A 19,384-nucleotide genomic window follows, 5' to 3' on the forward strand; every position below is an offset into this window, starting at 1 on the left:
TTGGTTTATAGTTTAAGAAGGATGAATTGATTCTTTATTTCAGATGTTAACTTTATTTTGATTTGATTCTGATAGTGTTTCTTTTACTGATTATTCGTTTAGTTTTTAGTTTTTTATTGTCGGTGTTTGTTTGGCATATTTAGTTTTTCAGCTATTAGCCTACTAGAATACTGGAATATTTTTCTGTGAAATGTGATGGAGAAGAAGAAAGTGCCCTGATGAGAGAATATTCAACGAAAGTACAAGTCTACCTCAAACGTGTTCTTGTGTAGCCTATAGCACATATATAAATGATGATGGGTGTTAGTGGAGTGCAATTTGTCAACAAGTGATGTTTATGGAAATATGACAAAAATCCAGTTGCCAAACCTTTTTTCATTTAAATCAAAGGACACACAGACATTTAAACATACATTTGTTCATTTATTGACCTCCTTATCTTACAAATACGTTTAGAAACCAATGTTATATAACAGTCAGCATCACACTATCTCCACCCATAACAGGATAAAACAACACACACAATCATCAGGAAAAAGAAGAATTTATAGCAAAAACTAAAGTCTACCACAAAACAGACGCAAGATACTTCCCCCTGTGACACGATAAACACTGATGGAGAAACAAAGAGACAGACCCTCAAATCTATTTAAACCCTATATTCTGATATTCTATTTCCAGTCCAAGTTTATAAAAGAAAAACGTTCTTTATTAATCACATGTTACATCAAGTTTTTATTTTTTGTCACAAAGAGAATGACATCATATTTTGTGACAACAGTCCCTTGAAACCTGTTCTTCTCTTGCATCTTCGTTGTCTGTTTCCTTCACAAACATTTGAGAACATAAAAGTTACAGGAAGTCCCTCGGGGACAGCTGCACATGGTGCCAATACGCGCGCCTTTACGCACGGCGCACGGCTCCCCTGCGTCACACTGCAACGAGAAAAACAGAAATTCATGAACAATGTTATTAAATCAAGATGAAAACAATACAGATTGCAATGATGAAAATGGATCCGAAATGCATGCATTTATTTTGATTTAAAAGATCAGAAGTTTTTAACCAGACAAATCCCTCGTTTTTTGTGCTCTTCACAATAGCATCTCCAAAAGTCCTCTACCTTAACGTTTTTTTACACGTTGAATTTAGACAAGTATACACAAATATAGACGACTTTTGTCGATAAAGCAAACCATTCCCTGTACCGAAAGTGCATATAACAATTTGGTGTAGGCTACATACCGAAGGCAGCCAGCCAAGCTTTTTTTCTAGGGGCATCTCTTTGCTCCTCAGCTTCACCAAAACTTCCTGCAACGCGTCAATCTGCATAGAAAAAAATGCCGAAAATTTAAAATTGTCATAAGTGGAAGTATTCTATTACATTTTCAGGAAAGTAATTTCTCACCAGTTCTTTCTCCTGCTGGGTTTTCATGGAGAAATCCAACGAACGCGTCTCCAGTGAGGACTCCTCTGCGCGAGCGAGCCACAGGTAGGCGTAGCAGCAGGTGACCGCGAGGAGGAGAGCACGTGCGCTGACCATGGTGCTGAAGGACAAACAGCTGGAGTCCTTCTCTTCGGCGGGGGGAGAACAGTGTGGAGTCAGCGTGTGGGAGGTTTGAACGTCTCCTGGTCAAAAAAGTCCCCTCTTTATAGGCGCCTTTTGACATCAGCCACTGAAATATTTATTAAACATTTTTGACACGCGTGACACTGCTCAGCACCTTTGTGTCTTTGGATAATCACAGTAAGGGATTTGGCCGGATGAAATCAATTGGGTGGTTAAAGGTGTTTGCATTTGATTAAATATATTTGGTGAAGTAACCGAGTGGCTGAATGAGCATCAAATTCATCTTTCTTCACAATGGGTCTATTTTTAAATCATATTAGGCTACTGTGTGTATCCTATTATGTGCTCAAGCTTTGTCAGTTTAGAATAGGCATACTGCCGTACATATCTGACTAATTAATATCTGAGTAATTTTGATGTGTCAGGGTCACGTTATGAGCTCACCACACATACAGAATAAAACTGTCACTGGGCAAAACTTTGAGACTGAATCTAAAACCGTCAAATTCAAATCAGGAAGGATGCAGCAAGGTCAGGCTTTATGTAAACATCTTACGAATGGTCACTTTTGAAAAACGCAACACTTTTCTCTCTTCCATGTTGTGCTCCCAATCTGTTCTGCCAACCTCATCCTGTCACCTCTGTTCAATAAATCAAAAAAATATCAGACCTCGGGTTAACCCGCACTGACACCAATCTGTAATCAGGAGGCAATTACCTTTGGTAGGAATAACCTTAAACACCCGGTATGTGTGTGCATGTGTGGCTGGCTGGATTTTGGTTTACACACCAAAGCTGTCAGAGACCCAATGTCACTGAACAAAGAAGCAATTTCTCCCCCATGTTAATCATGTTCCCCCCACTGTCGCCTGAAAGAGATAAGGCCAAATGCAGCAGAATGAGGGCAGCGGTCAATACATACAGCCCATGAATCATTCAGGTTGGATGAATATAGTGGAAAAATATATTTTAAAGATATTTATGGAGATACTTCAAACCATGTGTCTAAAAGTGTATGAAATGATGTATGTATCGGTACACATACAGTACATCATTTCACCAAACACCATTCAATATTTTGATATTTCACTGAATGTGATGTGGTTTTATGTGTTTGTCTGTATTAGTAGTAAATGCATGTACAAGTATGACAGCCTTTGGTCAATTTATATAACTTTCTTTGTTCATTTTTGTAGCTCTTCAATACAATATAGGAAAACAAGCAAGTTGCGATGTGATTCTTTTTGTCCGTATGATTTTAGTGTATAGCCCAGAGGGTCAATTGCTATTATTCCAATGCTTTCCACAGCAGCTCATAGACGAGATAATCACCCAATATCTATCAAAGAGAACAAATGATCACAATTAAACTTAATGTACAATGCCACTGTCCATTTCATGAACATTATCACTGTGCAATGTTCATATAGTGCAATACCATGGTGCTATTTTTATACTTATTTGTTATTTCAGACTATCTCAATATTACTTAGCCTATCTAACTTTTTGTTACTTTTGTTTTATACAATGTAACATAGATAGCCTACTTTGTTTACTATTTTACTTTACATTTGTAACTTGCTTATTTTAGTATGCCTTTTAATCTGCTGCACTGTCCCTTTTGCTGCTGTAACAATGTGAATGTCCTCTGTGAGGGACAAATAATCTTAAAATATAAAGGAAAACTGTAAATAAATATTACCTTAAACCTGCAGTGTGTAGAATTTTGGGTTTTATTTCCTAGCAGATTTTGTATAAAGTAATTATAATATCCATAAGTACATTTAATTTAGTGCATAATAGCTGAAAAAAGAGTTTTGAATTATTATTTTTTCCCTTTAGAAAGAGTCTCATATATGTCCATATTTCTCCATACTTTGGACCAAGGCCTAGTGCCGTCACCTTGAAAGTGTCATAGTTGGAATGTCATCAGGTGCATTGTTTAAAATTTAGAATTGTTCTTGTCCTTGAAGGCCACTGTAGCTTCTGTTATTATTCTAAAGGGTTGGGGTTACCCAGGGAGCGTTGCATTCTAGATATTTGTAGAACTTTCTTGATGATGTCATATTACACACTGCACCTTTAAACCTCTTGAATGAGACCTTTACATAGACAGCAAGGTTATACTTCGAACAGTATACTAATCTGAGAATATTTACCATATTGCTTTCCTTTATTTGTCTCTTGATTATTTTTCTGATTATATCCTTATCTTTTTGTTTTAGATGTGTTATGCTGTTGTCATTACTCACTCCATCCGCAGGGGGGCAGCAGCACGCATCAACAAAATCGTGAGACCACAGCAGGAAGTATACAGTCTAGCCTGCAACACGCTAACTACTAGCAGTGTTTTAGTAACAGCCCTCAGTTTAAATATTCAAAAGTTTAATACTCCACGTTAGGTTTCCAGCATAAGCAACAATGTCTGAAAGAAAAGTATTGAACGTAAGTATATGAACGCTTATGGTTTGAAACGTTTGGCCGTCACGCACCTCGCTGGATGAGAAACCAAGCAGGGCTTATGCTAGCTGTAATGCTAAGTGTGTTGTTAGCATACAGTATATGGTTGTAAGCGATAATAGCATCAAAAGTACTCTGTGTATTAGCTGCAATTACTTTTTTATTTAATATAAATTAAACCGAATTGTTGCTGCTACCACAACATTACCAGTGCTTTGGGCTTTTCAGTTACTCACATCTTTGTTTTGTCTTCCACAGAAATACTATCCCCCGGATTTTGATCCTTCCAAAATCCCCAAACTTAAACTCCCTAAAGATCGTCAGTATGTGGTCAGATTGATGGCTCCATTCAATATGAGGTAGGTCTGTTTTGTCCATGTGTATTCAAAACACACCTCAAATGTAATCCACTTTTATTTCATTGCCATACTGCAGAGGAAGGAGGATTTCATTACAAAGACAAATACAACATATTGCTGCTGTCACATAAAGCTGGTTTGTTCTTACTTTACTAACATGGACAGGATTTTATATGGAGGCAATGTAAAAGTAAGCCAGTAAACGCTCATGTTGCGCTCTCTTGATAAATGAGATAATGTCTTACTTCAGGGGGAATGGCATACAACAAATGCCATCAAGACTGTACCTGTGGCGTCTTCAGCATTTTCTTTGTTTTTTTTTGCAGGTGTAAAACATGTGGCGAGTACATCTACAAGGGGAAGAAGTTCAACGCACGCAAAGAGACTGTTATGAATGAGCTTTACATGGGACTGCCCATTTTCCGTTTCTATATCAAATGCACTCGGTGTCTTGCTGAGATTACGTTTAAGGTGAGAGCATTTAATGTTGTGATTATTCCAGTGGTGTTTATTGACATCAGACTAAACTGTACAGTCAGGTACATGTAAAACTGAAGAAACCTCTCCGGCCAATTCTTACACTTTCCTATCTCATGTTGTGGCTCTAGACTGATCCGGAGAACACGGACTACGCGATGGAGCACGGTGCGACGAGAAACTTCCAGGCCGAGAAACTGCTCGAGGAGGAGGAGAAGAGAATCGTACAGGACAGGGAAGAAGAGGAGCTGAACAACCCCATGAAGGTCACTGACGTTAAATGGACATTTACCGGTATTATTCTAATTTGGCAACTGGAAACAAGGAGTTGATGACTTTCCCCAATCCTCTCCCAGGTGTTGGAGAACCGAACAAAGGATTCCAAGATGGAGATGGAGGTTCTGGAGAACCTCCAGGAGCTGAAGGAGCTGAACCAGAGGCAGGCTCAGGTGGACTTTGAGGGAATGATCGACAAGTACAGAGATCTGGAGAGGAGAGAGAAGGAAAGGGAGAAAGAAGAGGATGAGCGAGAGACAAAGTGAGTGAGGAAGGTTTAAATAAATATGTAGGTAAACGAACATTAATTTTAAATTTTTAAGTGTATTGCAGATTTAGGTAAATATTTGCTAGACCCAGAGACTACTTAATAATGCAAACATGAGTAGGGTTGCAAAGGGGAGGAACATTTAAAAAACTCAATATCCCTGCAGTAAGCAGTGTGCTACTTGATTGAGGAATAGCATAGATATTATCACGTGTACTTGAAATCTGGTTGTTTTAGTCAAGATTATGCTAAAATATATTTTTCCCTGTCTATATTTAAAATCACTGTTAGGGCCAATCTTCAATTTAATAAATTCACGGTTTATTCCTATACATTCCTGTTAATTCCCATGGAAAGTTTCCAACTTTGAAAATTCCCCAAATTTGCAACCCTACACATGAGTCAGAACTGTAATCCTCGCCTGATTGTATGAATAAGTTTTTATTTGTTACATGTATTCTTCTCGTAATCAGTGTGAACTCTGAGCAACAGTTTGTTAAAAACGTAATTAAACCTGGATGCGTCAATTGTTTTCCAGAGAGATGCTGGATCGTGCCCTTGTGAAAAGACTCAGAGACTCTGACTCTGATTCTGACTCAGAGAAGGAGGATGAGGGGGAGGAAGAGGAGAGCAGCAGCTCACAGTCAAAGAAATCTATCACAGTCAAACCAACAGACGTCCTCGCCACTGACATACTCACAGAAGCACAGGTACATATGAACCCTCAAAGTATTTGTCAAGTTTTTTTTACCCTATTAGGTTATCCAAAATATTTATTTCCTTTTAATATGAATTAACAACAGTAGGAAATGTTCAACTGTAAATAATCAGAATGATGTTTGTCAGGTCAAATTATAAACAGTAACGCTCGATTACATTTATGCATCGTTTCCTGGAAATTTAAATATTCCTGCAGTGTTAAGCTCACACGGAATGGCAGATTCACCACTAACAATAAAAGTTACTATGCAACGTAATTACAGAATGTAAAATATCAAAGGCTTTTGCTGTAAAGATGCAGATTTAATTTAAGTTTTTTTTTCAATTGTTATATGCATAACTAATTGATGGTATGTTCAAAAAAGGGATACATCCCTGTTTTTTTTCACACAAGAGGACAAAAACCCTGCAGGATGAGCAACATACCATGCACATAAATAGTTGATGCTTCCCGTTCACCACAGCCCTTTTTTTCTTATGACTTTGATAAAATACAATGTATTAAGTGTTAATGGCATACTGTTACTCAAATAAGTGGAAAAGGTAAAAAAATAATAATAACAATTTTAAAGAAGATGAAGAAAACTCAGCTAAAGAAACTAAAGAAGCCATATTGTGAACAGTCTATAGTGGATTGATTCAAGATGTGCGTTTCCACAGAAAAGCTCAGCTGGGGGAGTGAAGAGGGCCAAGGTGGAGAGCTGGGAGCGCAGTGTGGGGACCCTAGGCGGAGGGGGGGCGCTGGGCTCCCTGGTCGTGCGAAAGAAACCAGTAGCGGCGTTCAAGAAACCCAATCCAGTGGGGATGGCTGCTTCTTCCCCATCACAAACAGGTAGCATATCAGTACTTCTTACAGATAATATGAAAGCCTTCTATAGCCTGACTATTGAAATCTTATACATTAGTATTTTTTTTTTTTTTTTCACCGAACATTTGTCCCTTGTGTCCCCATTAGGAAACATTGTTTTTTTGGAGTTCATGTTTTTAAACTGCTTGTTCATATCCTTAATCAGGCATTTCCATGTGATGTTGTATCTTGTTTTGCAGATTCAAAGGCATCTGCGACCGTCTCCAACATCGCCTTCAAGCCTGTTACCACCATAAAGTCTTCGGTTACCACGCAAAATGTGTCTTCGTCTCTCAGCCTGCTGGGGGCGTATTCAGACAGTGACAGCAATGACAGCGACTGAAAAGAAGATGTCTGCGAGGGATTTTGATTTGAGAGACTGACTCACAATTGTAAAAATGATGCAGGAATGAATTCACTGATATGGACCTTTTTCTTTAATCAAACTCATGTATAAAGCAGTCTGTGGGTCTATCGTATAAAAACCTTTCTATGTAGAAGTTAATGTGTTGGTGGGCAGACAATTGCTGGCACAGTATTCTCTGCTGTCCAAACCCAGTGAAACCAATATAATCTTCTTAAACCTTGAAAAATGGTAATGGTAAAAATTGTGTGCGTCAATTTTTCCCTGACAAAATGTCAGGTGTATATTTTAGTGTTTATTAAATCTATTCAACTTGAAATCTTTGTCCTTGACATGTTTTAAATTATTTCAACATCTCTCTTAAAATGTTGATGTGGGATCAGAATATTTAGTTCTTATAAGTCTGTGCTGCCCAATGTCTGTCTTCTCCTTTTAAAGAGATCCATTTGTATAGATGAGAAAAGCATAAAGCAATTACTATATAGTGTGTTATGTAGCATTTGTTTGTGCAGTAGTGTTACCTCTTAATTCATGGGACAAAGGTGAATTTGTAACAATAAGGTTTTATTTCTTTTAGAACTAGGGTGATATAGGCTTCTGTTTTTATATATAATATTGACCACATTTGGGATTCTGGTTTACATTGTATTATTAATACTTTTCACTCTTCACCTTAGAAAGAGCAGGTGACAAAACGATCTCAATCTAAAATCTTAAAATTTAGATGAACCCTATATTGGCTTTTCATAATGTAAAGTAAAGGCATAGAGCTGACGAAAATAAAATATTCAGCAGCGTACTGTAGCCTATAAAAGCATCGACATGTCCAATTACTGCAACAAATTATTGTGTCTTTGGATAAAGCACCAGCCATAACAATAACTGTATGACGCTTTATTGTCGGCCGATCTGAACTACCTCTCTACTCCCCTTTAAGACGGTGACTGCCTGTCTGGTCCAGCGGCTAGCATTAGCTTACTGACCCGCTTGGCTGCCAGAAGCTGGACGGATTTTTCACGGATAACAATGTTTTATTTCTAGTGCCTGGTAGCGATAAAAGCTAAAACGCTGGATGGTAACCGGGAAGACACAACTGGAACGGGAAGCCGTCAATGCCAAGAAAGAGGGTGAGCTCAAAATAAGTAACGTTAGCAGTTAGTTCAAGGCTACGATGCTAGCTGGCATGTAGCTAACTTAGCTTTGGCATGTTTACAGAGCAGTGACCATTACAACTCACACTGCTTCAACCATATCATTTTTATATAAAATAACACAATAGCAATATAAGTCTACTTTATAGCTAGCTTGGTGCTGGTATTTTTTAAGGTAATGCTGTCCTGGATATACTGTTATATATATATATATATATATATATATATTGCAATACAGTGTTTCAAACCCCCTTATTTACCCCCTTATGCTAACTAGCCATTGTGAACGGTGTCTGTGATTTTCTGACTAAGCATGATGGCTAGCGTTGACTATATGAATGTTAAAGCCTTGCTCAGCCTCACTAATTCTTTGTTAATCTTGGGAAACTGGACATCTTCTATTTTTGTTGGAACTGTTGACTGATGTCAACGCATTTTCTTCTTCGAAGCACGATCATTTAATTGTTAACTTCAGCCAAGTTTATTCGGGCTAACGTAAACAAAAAGATAAGAGTGGAGTGAATACCTGATTTACTTTTAAGAATCTAGTCTAGAGTTCTAATGGAAGGTTTTCGTTTAGCTAGTTGGCTGGTGATGTGTTCATTCTAGACAGTGGTACAGATTTACCTTAACCAAGGTATCAAATGCTCAAATAAGGCCTTGGTTGGCATCAACATTTGTGTAAAAATATCAGTCCAGCAGTAGACGAGTGTCAAGAAACCAGAGCTGTCTTGTTACAATTGGAAAAAATCTTTACATTTGTGAAGTAGATCTTTGGCATTCTCTAAAATAAGAATCTAAGCAATCTGTTTTGCCATTGTATTTCCTAGATCCATGGCAAAGTGGCTGAAGGACTACCTAAACCTAGGCAGCAGGCGTGACCCTCCCCAGCCCCCGAGGCCAGATTACAGTGAGAGTGAGATCTTGAGGGCCTACAGAGCTCAGAAGGAGCTGGATTTTGAGGACCCGTACCAGCACTCTGACAAGGAGCATCAGAATGGCGGGTTCAGCCCGTGTAGTGCCACAGTGAGCCTTCCCTCTTTCCCTGCCTTTGGTTCAGTGCTGCCTAACGGTGTGGAGGTATGACATGCAGGTTTTGACAGCTTTTGTATTATTGTATAATAGGCATTGTGTCTCTTTAAGTATGAGGTGCTATTTGAATCATAATTGAAGGTTTTGTTCCCTTGGTCCAGGTGAAAGTGGTGTCTCCCAAGCACAGACTAATTAAAGTGGACTCTCAGGAGTTTGGCCGCTGTAAAGTTCCCCTGAGTCCCGTGACTGTTCAAGAGGAACCTGTAAGAACTCTCTTTATTTGTGTTCTGCCCATATATCATTTGACTGTTCAACTCATTTGTTTACAATTTATTTATTTATTTCGCACACAGTGTTATCTTTCCAGCTCTCATTTGTGAGCTGCTCTTTGTTTATCTCTCCCTTACCCAGGTGCTTCCCTCGGCCCCAGCGGCGTCGGATGCTGACACAGACTATTCTGATCCGTTTGATGTCCGTCCAGACGCCAGAGGCAGACCAAACTGGGAGCCCAAATCTACACCAACAGACTGCTGCAGCTACATGGAACCATTTGAAGCCCAGCGGATCATCTCAGGTTTGTTAATAGATTGTTTTTCTCTTGCAAGTCAGTTGGGTTACTAATGAGGACACACTCACACAAGCATTCAGAACCGTGCGCGATTGGCGGCTTAAGTCTAGTTTGTTTGACCAGTGTGAGTGCTCCGTACCGTACTCAAACACGGTACACCTCCTTGGCCGTGGCCCAGATGGAAGAGGTGTGCTTCGGCACAGCATTGATGCTCATGTACGAGCACAAGCATAGACCAGGTCACAGTATTCCTGCTTGTGAGTTTAAATACTACAGACAGTGTCATTTACTCTGTGTGATATCTGTGCAGAACTGCAGCACAGCGTGATGACTAACAGGGCGGGGAGTGGAGATGGCGGACAGTTATATGATAACCCGTACGAGGAGAGGACTCGTCACCAGCTCCACACTGCTCCACCAGCACAACAACAAGCCCAGAGGGTTGAGATGGGACTAGCCCAGATAGACAGCAGGGAGAGCAGGCTGCCTCAGGATGACGAGAGGCCTGCTGATGAATATGACCAGCCCTGGGAGTGGAAGAAAGACGACATCTCTAAAGCTCTAGCGGGTAAACTGTCATTATCACTATGTACATTTCAAATGTGTCCTGACTTTATGGTTTTTGACTGACCGCCTGTATTTTTCTTTCTGGCCACAGTTCAGTTTGAAGGGGCAGAAAGGGAGCGCTCGCGAGCTCAGACGGAGCATACCTGGCTCACCAAGACAGGCACTTCATCCACGTCCTCCACTGAATCAACTACTCTCCGTCTGGTTGGTGACACCCCTCCTCTCCTGGGAGAGAGAGTGGATCCATATATGCCACTGGAGAGACAAGTGTAAGTAGACATATGCAATGTTAAAATATAGTACCAGTGTGTCAGATATTTTTTATCTAATTTCTGGACAGCCATGATCATCTTTCTTGTGCAATAATAACTTTGAATTTAATATTGCTTCCTCACTTGATAATATCCTAACTGAGTGTTATTTTTGTAAGTATAATTCCTTTCAAACTTTAAAATATTTCTTATATTCTTTTAATGTATAAGTATCAGTATCAAAGGCTAATAAACCTACTGCTATTATCGATGGCAAGGCAAACCAAGGCGAGTTTATTTGTATAGCACCTTTCATAAATGAAACGGCAAAAAAAATCTCCATTGGGCAAATCACCAGACCTATTTGAATCTATGAAAACATAAGAGATGAGATTCAAAGGTCTGGAGGCTATGCACCATTTTACCTTGTGATGATGAGACGACTTTACTTATTTTGCTGTGAACAGCCGTAGAATAGTAGCCTGGCTCCGCCCGCCTACCTACTTCCGCTCAATTTTCATTTCACTTCAGTGGTCAGTCTGGGGCTGAGGTATATTAGTGGGATCCTGCTCAGGCAGATTTCTGCCTGTCCAATCAGCGAACAGAGCGAGTGGCTGAGAACGATGACGTCGAAGTTGTGCCCCAGTTTCAGTTGAATGCTGCGTTCCTTTATACTCGGAACTCGGAAATTTTCGACTTGGTAGTTCCGAGTTCCGACCTGTCGGCAGATCCAATAGTTTTAAACTTCAACAGACACCCGCCTCCAAGTGAGTGAACGTTTGCCAATTACAGCATTTCCAGACCTTCTGTACAAATGAAATTAAGTACGATGGTCTGGTTGCACTTTGAGTGGCCTTGTGTCTGAATTGTGCTATATAAATAAACTTGCCTTGCCTTGCCTTGCCTTGGACCAGGCTAGTAAAATAGAGCAAAACCATGTCCTTTTTCTTCTTTTCCAAATTCAGGTACAATTTTATTGATGGTTAATTACTTGACTTTCTGGTGTGTTTAGTATAGTATTTTTCAGCCACAAAGGTCTGCACCAAGGCTGATGAGTAAAGAAGCCTGATGAAGTGATACATGGAAAGTGACTTTAGCATTAATTGTGTTTCGAGACAGTTACACCAATTGTATTAAAGTAAACCTTTTTTTTTTCTTCTCCTCCTGGTGGTGTGCAGGTGGTACCATGGCTCCCTGAGTCGCTCGGAGGCGGAGACTCTACTGACTCTGTGTAAGGAGAGCTCGTACCTGGTGAGGAACAGCCAGAGCGGCCGGAACGACTACTCGCTCTCACTCAGGTAGACACACACTCTGACCCTGGATTAAAATCATTAGTGTTGGGCGCTCGTGGTGTAGTGGTTAGAGCGCCCGCCCATAGAGACTCAGTCCTCAGAAGCAGCACACCACAGGTTCAGATCTGGCCTGTGGTCGTTCGCTGCATGTCATCCCCCTCTCTGCCCCATTTCGGCTCTGTCTCTCCAAACTGTCAATAAACCATAAAAATGCCAAAGAATATCTTTAAAATTATTAGTGCGTCACATTGGGATGGGTACCGAAGACTAATGGTACCAGTTCCAGAATGATCAGTACCAAAATATCAATAAGCTCTTGGACAAACACTCCCGAAAATTGGTATTCCTGTGGAATTTGTACTTTCCAAGCATCTGTGAACAATGACGATGTCACACGCCTAAGGCGGTGAGGAATGATGTCGCTTAGCTTGTTTACATTCTGTGCTTTTCAGTCATGGCTGACTGGAGAGCACAGTCTGTTCTGTAAATGTCAAAGCAGTCTAGGTTTGAGTGGAGTGAACAAACACAAATACTTATCGTTTTTCATTCTTCCTTCCATCTCTTTCAGGAGCTGTAAAGGCTTCATGCACATGAAATTCACTCGGTCTTCAGAGGGCCATTACGTGCTCGGGGAGAACAGCCCTCCCTTCACCACCATCCCCGAGGTCATCCACTACTACACTACACACAAGCTGCCCATCAGAGGTGCTGAGCATATGTCCTTACTGTATCCTGTCATAGTGCAGACCCTCTGACACTGACGCACTCACATCCTTTTCACTCCCGGTGCTACTGAATACAACATTTACTCACTTGTTTACCTGTTGCTGCCCATTTATTTTCCTGCATCCATTTTTCGCTGCCATTTTACCTGCACTGCTCAAAAGAGATTGGACTGTATGGTGCCATGTTTTCCGTTTACCAAAACCCCAGTAACTACACTGGCAGCTTAAAAAGAGAGCTCAGTCCCTCATGAACCTCCGCCTATGAACTGGTATTGTCACTGAATAATCCCCGTATTTTCAGCAGTCATTGATATTGAGATTGGTAGCTGAGTACATTTATGTACGAGATAAAAAGTCAAACTCTAGTGTTGAGTTGTCTTAAGACAGTAGAATCTACAGAATATTGCAAAGAGATTTGTCTCTTTTACTGTATTGCAGAAATGGACTGTCCCGGTAGGTCAATTAAAGGATAGAAGTGGTGTTTTTTGTTCTGTTTTATGCCGATCATTGAGGTCTATTTTTCAGCCAATACTGCAGTTATTTTTATGTGTGACCAAAAACATTAAACAAAATGGTAGATATGGCAACATTGTTATAATCCTTTTTAAATGTTCATTACAATGTCAACCAAACACTACATATTTAACCCTGGCCGTGTGTTTTGCCCTGGGCTTTCTCTGTGTTTCAGAGGCCTGTGAATGTTATTTGATGCTGTAGCTGCGTGCCCTGCATTGCTCTCCTCACTTCACGTCATGTGTGAACAACACGATTTGACAGTATTATGTCGGGACAGACATGACCTGTTAAAGCCACACAGTAACAGACCCCTGCAATACTAGTTTAGAGAATAATAACTACGGTATTATATTGAGAGCTTGTGGCTTTGTGATCATGACTATTAAAGAAGCTTTGGTAGGTTATTTACTGTTTTTTTTTTTTTATAAGATTTTGAATGTCTGTTGAAAATAAAGGTGTTGTCTGTTTTTAAATTGCCTGTGCGTTGTTTAATTTTGTGTTTGAGTCAGTGCATTTTAAATGGATGATTATTGGCAAGTGATTACATGAATGACTTGTGACAGATGAAAGCAGAGGTGGTCATCTTCGCTTTCCCGGTGCATAGACAATCTTTGTTATACTGAACCCCAGGAGCGCCACCTGATACCCTAGCAACCAGCAGGTGCAGGTGTAAGCGCAAGAGAGCAACTGGCGACCGAAGGTACAGGACAGGTACACTTTGTTGTTAATCTCTCATATAATGTAAGTCAGAGGGTTACTGTAATCAGATAAGGATAAAACTGAGTGGTTTGTTTTGGTGTGCGTCAACTACATTTAGAAAGAGTAAACCAAAGTTTGTAATGGGAAAGTTATACATGTATGATGTATTACCTATACAATTCCAAAAGTGGGAACATTTTGGTCGCTATAACAAATAAAGATTGCAACTAATGACTATTTTCACATTAAAATAATACATTTTATAATTAGTACAAAACCAAACCAGATTAATTTGAACTGTGATGTAAGTCTATGTATTTTTGTAGCTTGATGTGTGAAGAAAAACTCGATAAAACATTGTTTGTTTATTATACTCTTGATTTTCCATGATGTCATAATAATGTTTTTATAACATGATCATTTCAGCAGCAATATGCAATGTTCCCCTCCATCAGCCTCAACTGTTTCCATGTCTACTCGGACGCAGAAGCTCTCTCAACCCAAACTCAACAGACTCAGATATCCAGATCGGTAGGCCTGACTGAACCCCTCTCTATGTCTGTCTCTGGTTCCCCCTCTTTTCTCTAATAACTTCTCTTTTATTCTAATTTTCCAGACGTTCTGTTTACTGGCTGGATGACCTGCCACCAGAGAAGACTGGATCCACCACCAAACCTGGTTTGTCTTTCACTCACTCTCTCACTCTGTCTCTCTCTCTCTCTCGCTCCACTGTTTGTCTTCTCATAACAAACCTGTAAGTGCTTTTTTGTCATGATCTGCATAATTGTTTTCCTCTGTAGAGTTAACACCTCGCTGGTCGGAGCTATGTAGACGTAAAACCTTCCACACTGAAGACACGTAAGTATATTTTTTAAGATCTGCGTCATTCTACTAATGACTAACTAACTTGATACTAATGCATGTGGTTTTTTTTTGTTTAATGTCCTCGATATTTTGTCTTCTGTCTGAATAAGTTTTCTAGTGCTTTAGTTCCCAGTTCATAATATCATAATTCTTGAGAAGTGCCCCAGGTCTTTATTTGTGTCAGGATGATGTTAGGGAGAGGCCTTTATTTCTGTTTTCCCCTGTTCCCCAGTTAATACAACGTTTAAAACTTCCTGCGGTGTTTAGCTTTTGATTTGATACATTTTAATATTGTGTCCATTTCCCACAGCATTAATTACATCAGCGAGAGTCATTAGTTTGTTTATTTGGATCCCCATTAGCTGCCTCTAATGTAGCAGTTGCTCATTCCTGCATCCACACACAACAAAACATAACACATATAACAAGACATTTAACGCATATAGCATGCCTCATTAAAATCATATTCAAGAGATAAAAACTAAATAAATCACACAACACATTCACTAACATTCCATTGTGGTTAATCAGGTCGGTTAATTTACTTTAAAACTTTTGTTAAAACTTGCTAGGTGCTATAATGATCATAACGTTTTAGATAACACCTAGTTACCTGTCTGGCAGTGGGACTATGTTGATGTCTCGCATAATGTATTTGTGAGTACAGATACATAGTTATTCACTATAACAGATGTTCCCATAGAAACCAATTAGATTGCATTTGGAGCTAGAAAAGACCTATTTTAGTTGCACCTGACCAGTAGTGATCAGTAATCAAGTTAGGTAGAATTAAAGTGCCTGTGTCACTGGCACTGTAGAGGCAGGGAGCAAGAAAAGAGGAACATGAAAGGATACAGTATATTCCTCTACACATTTTTCCATTCATGCGATAACTGCCCATTGAGTGTGACACCAAGCAAATTTACCTTTTGAAATAAAACAACTTGTATTTGTATACAATTTTACATGAATTAATTCCTATTCTACTCAGTCTCTTATGAAATATTTCCTTTACAAACAGCGGCTTTAAGTTATTTCTTAATTTATCTTCTTCTTCTTGCTCCATTTGTTATCCTCCACTTTGGTATTTTGGACTTATCTGCCCTCATGCCCCCTTCCTTCCTTCCTTTCTTACTCTTAATTCATTTTCCTCTAACATTGAAGTTACCATCACACCTTATCAATCCATCGCTGTACTCGTCTTCTCCCATCCCCAGACTTTCCCCCATATGGGAGGTGAGCCAGTGGGCTCTGAGGGCCGTTCCATCCCATCGGGTGTGTAGTCTGGCTCAACCTCGGGCCCCTGCAGATGGCTGGCAGCCACAGCGCCCACTGCTGGCCCCTGTGAGTAACACAATGCATTTACTGAGAAACTGCTGTGCACACAGTAGATCTAGATCTGTCAGCTTTCCAACTATGCCATGATTGTGTTTTAAACCCAACTGTGTTAGTAAGGTCAGGTTATAAGGTATTTCTGTTTTTTGTTTGAGTCTGTCTGTCTGTCTTTTTTTTTTTTTTTTTTTTCACTTTGCCCTCTGGGGTTTCACTGGTTTTGCATTTTCCAGATAGAAGATGTGATAGCAGCTCTTTTTCTAGACTTGTTTTAAGGACAATATGGTTTTGTATTTGTAGAAATCCCTTTTGCAAAATAAAAACATTTATTTTACATTTATTTTCCAGATATCTGTCTGCAAAATTCACAAAGTCAAACGTCAACAAGTTTCAGGATACATTTTTTTTCAATTTGAGCAATGAGCAATAAAACAGCAGGAGTAACAAAAGAGGACAAAAAAGAAATAATTTGTTTAGCTTTGAGCATGAATGGCTCATTCAGAATGCATATATTTACATATTATGTTGTTATATTGTTGAATGACAACAGACAAAGAAGTCACTTCTCTCGGGAACATAATGTCTGTACAAAAATACAATCCAACCCATCTAACTGCTGTTGATATTTCAGTCCGGACTACAGGGGAACACATTTCATTAAATGTTTATTGTGCTTTTGTGTGTTTTAATATAATCTTTTCCATGACCTTTTAAATGTGATCGTAGTTGAACGGAGCGACGCAGAGAACAGTTGCCACCTCACGAATTTGCCAGCTTGCCCAACCAAGAAGACGACAGGTTCTGGACGGCTCTGACCACAAATCTAAATGTGCATCCATGACCCACATACCCTGCAAAGCATCGGCACACATAGAGCTACTTGCCGGCAAGTCTGCCTTTCCATCATGCAATGTTTATGATTAAAAAAAAGAAAGTTCTCTGTGGCATTTTGAGAATTGCACCCTTTCACTTGCTATTTGACATGAGTGCCTTTGTCTTCGCAGCCCCTAAGCACGACCACCCCAAGTTCCAAGGGGAGCGCTCGGTGTGCTGGCTCGTCTCTAGAGCGGCCAAAAACTACACCGCCAGCCGGAGACTCCTGGAGCTGTCGGCTCACAAAGAGAGAAAGGCGCTGTTCGAGGGCTACGACCCGTACAGAGTGAGCCGGGCAGCCCGCTCTGCCAGCCCCTCTCCGCGGGTACAGCAGCTCTGTCTGCCTCTGCCTCGTAAATGCAGCTCAAACTAGGAGGGGGGAGGTCCGGTCCCCGGAGTACAGCTTGATTGTTCTCCATTTCCTCGTTGTAATAAAGTCGATTCCATGGAAATTCACAACAAAGGCCTTATTTTCTGTGCTTTCTGTGTTGCATAAGTACATGTGTATAACAAGACCACAGCACCCTACTGACTTTATTGACCCTACATGACACAGCTGGATTCCCTGGACCTGTGAATACAGCTGTTTCAGAAGAAGCATAAGAATTGAAGGGTAGAAGTTGTAGTTTACATGCCAAACTGCAATACTTATGTGATCTTCTCTTTTTTTCATATAAAGTTGACAGTTAAAATAATTAATTGGCTTGGTTTGGTTTGGGGTGTAGGCTATAGGCTATCAATCAAAACCTGCTAAATATCATCTTTGAGTGCTTGGCACACACCACCTGATCTGTGTATAATGTGCTTAATGGATTTTTAAAAGCAGTTGTGGGCTCCTGTGTGCCTTTCCTGCCGATGAAAGAGATAGCCTAGCCTACACACCACGCAAATAAAACAAGCATTGAGGAGATATTGTTAACTTCAAACTGCGCTGAGACGTCCTGTGGCACATATCCTGCAGCCACATCCTTCACTTCATAGTGTTGACAGCATGGTTGACAGAGGACAAGTGAGTGAGTGCTGCAGCAAAATGTGGGATGTTTTTGCTCTTGGAACGAGGTACTTACGAACAGCTGAGCGAAAGCTCTGACGTTGTTATACAGGCTATGAGAGGCTGCTCCTGTATTGTCGCTACAGACAGACTCAGGCGCCAGTGGTGTCCGGTAAGAGCTTTTTTTTCGCTCAACTTTTTCTAGGCGTGTGTATTTAATAAAAGAGAGCTAGCCTACTGAAAATGAACTCGGTTAGCCATTAACACTGAACACGTTTGTGTTAGGGAAGTATTTATTCCAGTGACTGTTGTGTAGGGAATTAATGTAATTTAAAACAAACTCATTTTGTTAAGCGGCTGGAGCAATTAGTAGGGTAACCCATAGTAGTTGATAAGGAGAACATTCCTCGGCAAACATTAGGATTAATGGATTCATCGTTTATAGTAATTGTTTAAAGCAAATATAACAAATGTTTGATGGTACAAGTTTCTATAATGCATAGATTATTTTTTCTTTGGGCATTTTGCACTTTATTGGCCAGATTTTGAACGAAATCTGAAATGGGGTAAAGAGGGGAGGACATGTAGAGAACTGACCCGTGTCTGATTCGAACCCGGGTCTGCTGCGAAGAATAAATGCAACGATTTTGACTTCTCTGATTTATATTATTTTGCTAATTCATGATTGTTAGTCAAACGAAAAAAGGATGGAGTCGTTTTTTAAGGGCTAGATGACATTTGAAAGAATGGAAGCATCGCTCAAAGGAGGAAATAATCAATAGAGGAATTGATCATGAAAAAAACATTGACTATAACCCTTTTAAATGGGGAAAGATTATTGAGAAACCTCAGACAGTGACAGAGGAAGGGATTTCTCTCCCAGGATGGACAGCCATGCAATAGATGTCAGGTGTACAGAACAGACCAATAGAAAAATCACAGAGTAGTAGTAGCCTACAATAATTGACTAAAGTAAAGTAGGCTATGTCTGATGATATTAACGTCACCTACAACAATCCATCCCTTTATACGCTCTCAAACCTTCCACACAAGTTACATTTTTCTCCACTTTGGGCAAACTGGGTTTCAAATTGTTTGAAACATTTCCTTATTTTGCAGTGCTTTGTGGAAAATCAGTCCAGTTGAAAGGATGAAAGTAATTAAAATATTGTGTGAAACGTG

At 39.9% G+C, this 19,384-nt stretch overlaps 3 protein-coding genes across 3 annotated transcripts; 2 read left to right on the forward strand and 1 right to left on the reverse strand.

Annotated features, from left to right (window-relative positions):
- Positions 1-827: 827 nt before the first annotated feature.
- LOC307261558 (cocaine- and amphetamine-regulated transcript protein-like) lies at positions 828-1,543 on the reverse strand (the record flags this gene model as incomplete). Its single annotated transcript, XM_080042131.1, has 3 exons — positions 828-935; positions 1,246-1,326; positions 1,409-1,543. The coding sequence occupies 3 exons, from the start codon at positions 1,541-1,543 to the stop codon at positions 828-830; spliced, it is 324 nt and encodes a 107-aa protein (XP_079898257.1).
- A 2,333-nt stretch (positions 1,544-3,876) lies between these two features.
- On the forward strand, positions 3,877-7,654 carry yju2 (YJU2 splicing factor homolog). The gene is made up of 8 exons (XM_080043104.1): positions 3,877-4,015; positions 4,289-4,389; positions 4,716-4,860; positions 4,998-5,132; positions 5,223-5,404; positions 5,949-6,120; positions 6,791-6,962; positions 7,178-7,654. Exons 1-8 carry the CDS (start codon positions 3,992-3,994, stop codon positions 7,318-7,320), a joined length of 1,074 nt encoding a protein of 357 aa, XP_079899230.1. The 5' UTR covers positions 3,877-3,991; the 3' UTR covers positions 7,321-7,654.
- A 665-nt stretch (positions 7,655-8,319) lies between these two features.
- shda (Src homology 2 domain containing transforming protein D, a) lies at positions 8,320-13,891 on the forward strand. Its single transcript, XM_080042269.1, has 8 exons — positions 8,320-8,468; positions 9,323-9,572; positions 9,686-9,787; positions 9,936-10,098; positions 10,403-10,660; positions 10,751-10,928; positions 12,089-12,208; positions 12,771-13,891. The coding sequence occupies exons 2-8, from the start codon at positions 9,327-9,329 to the stop codon at positions 12,955-12,957; spliced, it is 1,254 nt and encodes a 417-aa protein (XP_079898395.1). The 5' UTR covers positions 8,320-8,468; positions 9,323-9,326; the 3' UTR covers positions 12,958-13,891.
- The last annotated feature ends 5,493 nt before the right edge of the window (positions 13,892-19,384 follow it).

Source organism: Ammodytes marinus (genome assembly GCF_949987685.1).
Source record: "Ammodytes marinus genome assembly, chromosome: 15".
NCBI lineage: Eukaryota > Metazoa > Chordata > Actinopteri > Uranoscopiformes > Ammodytidae > Ammodytes > Ammodytes marinus.

Bases quoted from the DNA above. Each gene is read 5' to 3' on its own strand.
- shda (XM_080042269.1), top strand. From the start codon at position 9,327: ATGGCAAAGTGGCTGAAGGACTACCTAAACCTAGGCAGCAGGCGTGAC. The intron at 10,929-12,088 runs GTAAGTAGACAT...GGTGGTGTGCAG, and splicing joins ATGCCACTGGAGAGACAAGT to GTGGTACCATGGCTCCCTGA. The intron at 12,209-12,770 runs GTAGACACACAC...CATCTCTTTCAG, and splicing joins GACTACTCGCTCTCACTCAG to GAGCTGTAAAGGCTTCATGC.
- yju2 (XM_080043104.1), top strand. From the start codon at position 3,992: ATGTCTGAAAGAAAAGTATTGAAC. The intron at 4,861-4,997 runs GTGAGAGCATTT...TTGTGGCTCTAG, and splicing joins TTGCTGAGATTACGTTTAAG to ACTGATCCGGAGAACACGGA. The intron at 6,963-7,177 runs GTAGCATATCAG...CTTGTTTTGCAG, and splicing joins TTCTTCCCCATCACAAACAG to ATTCAAAGGCATCTGCGACC.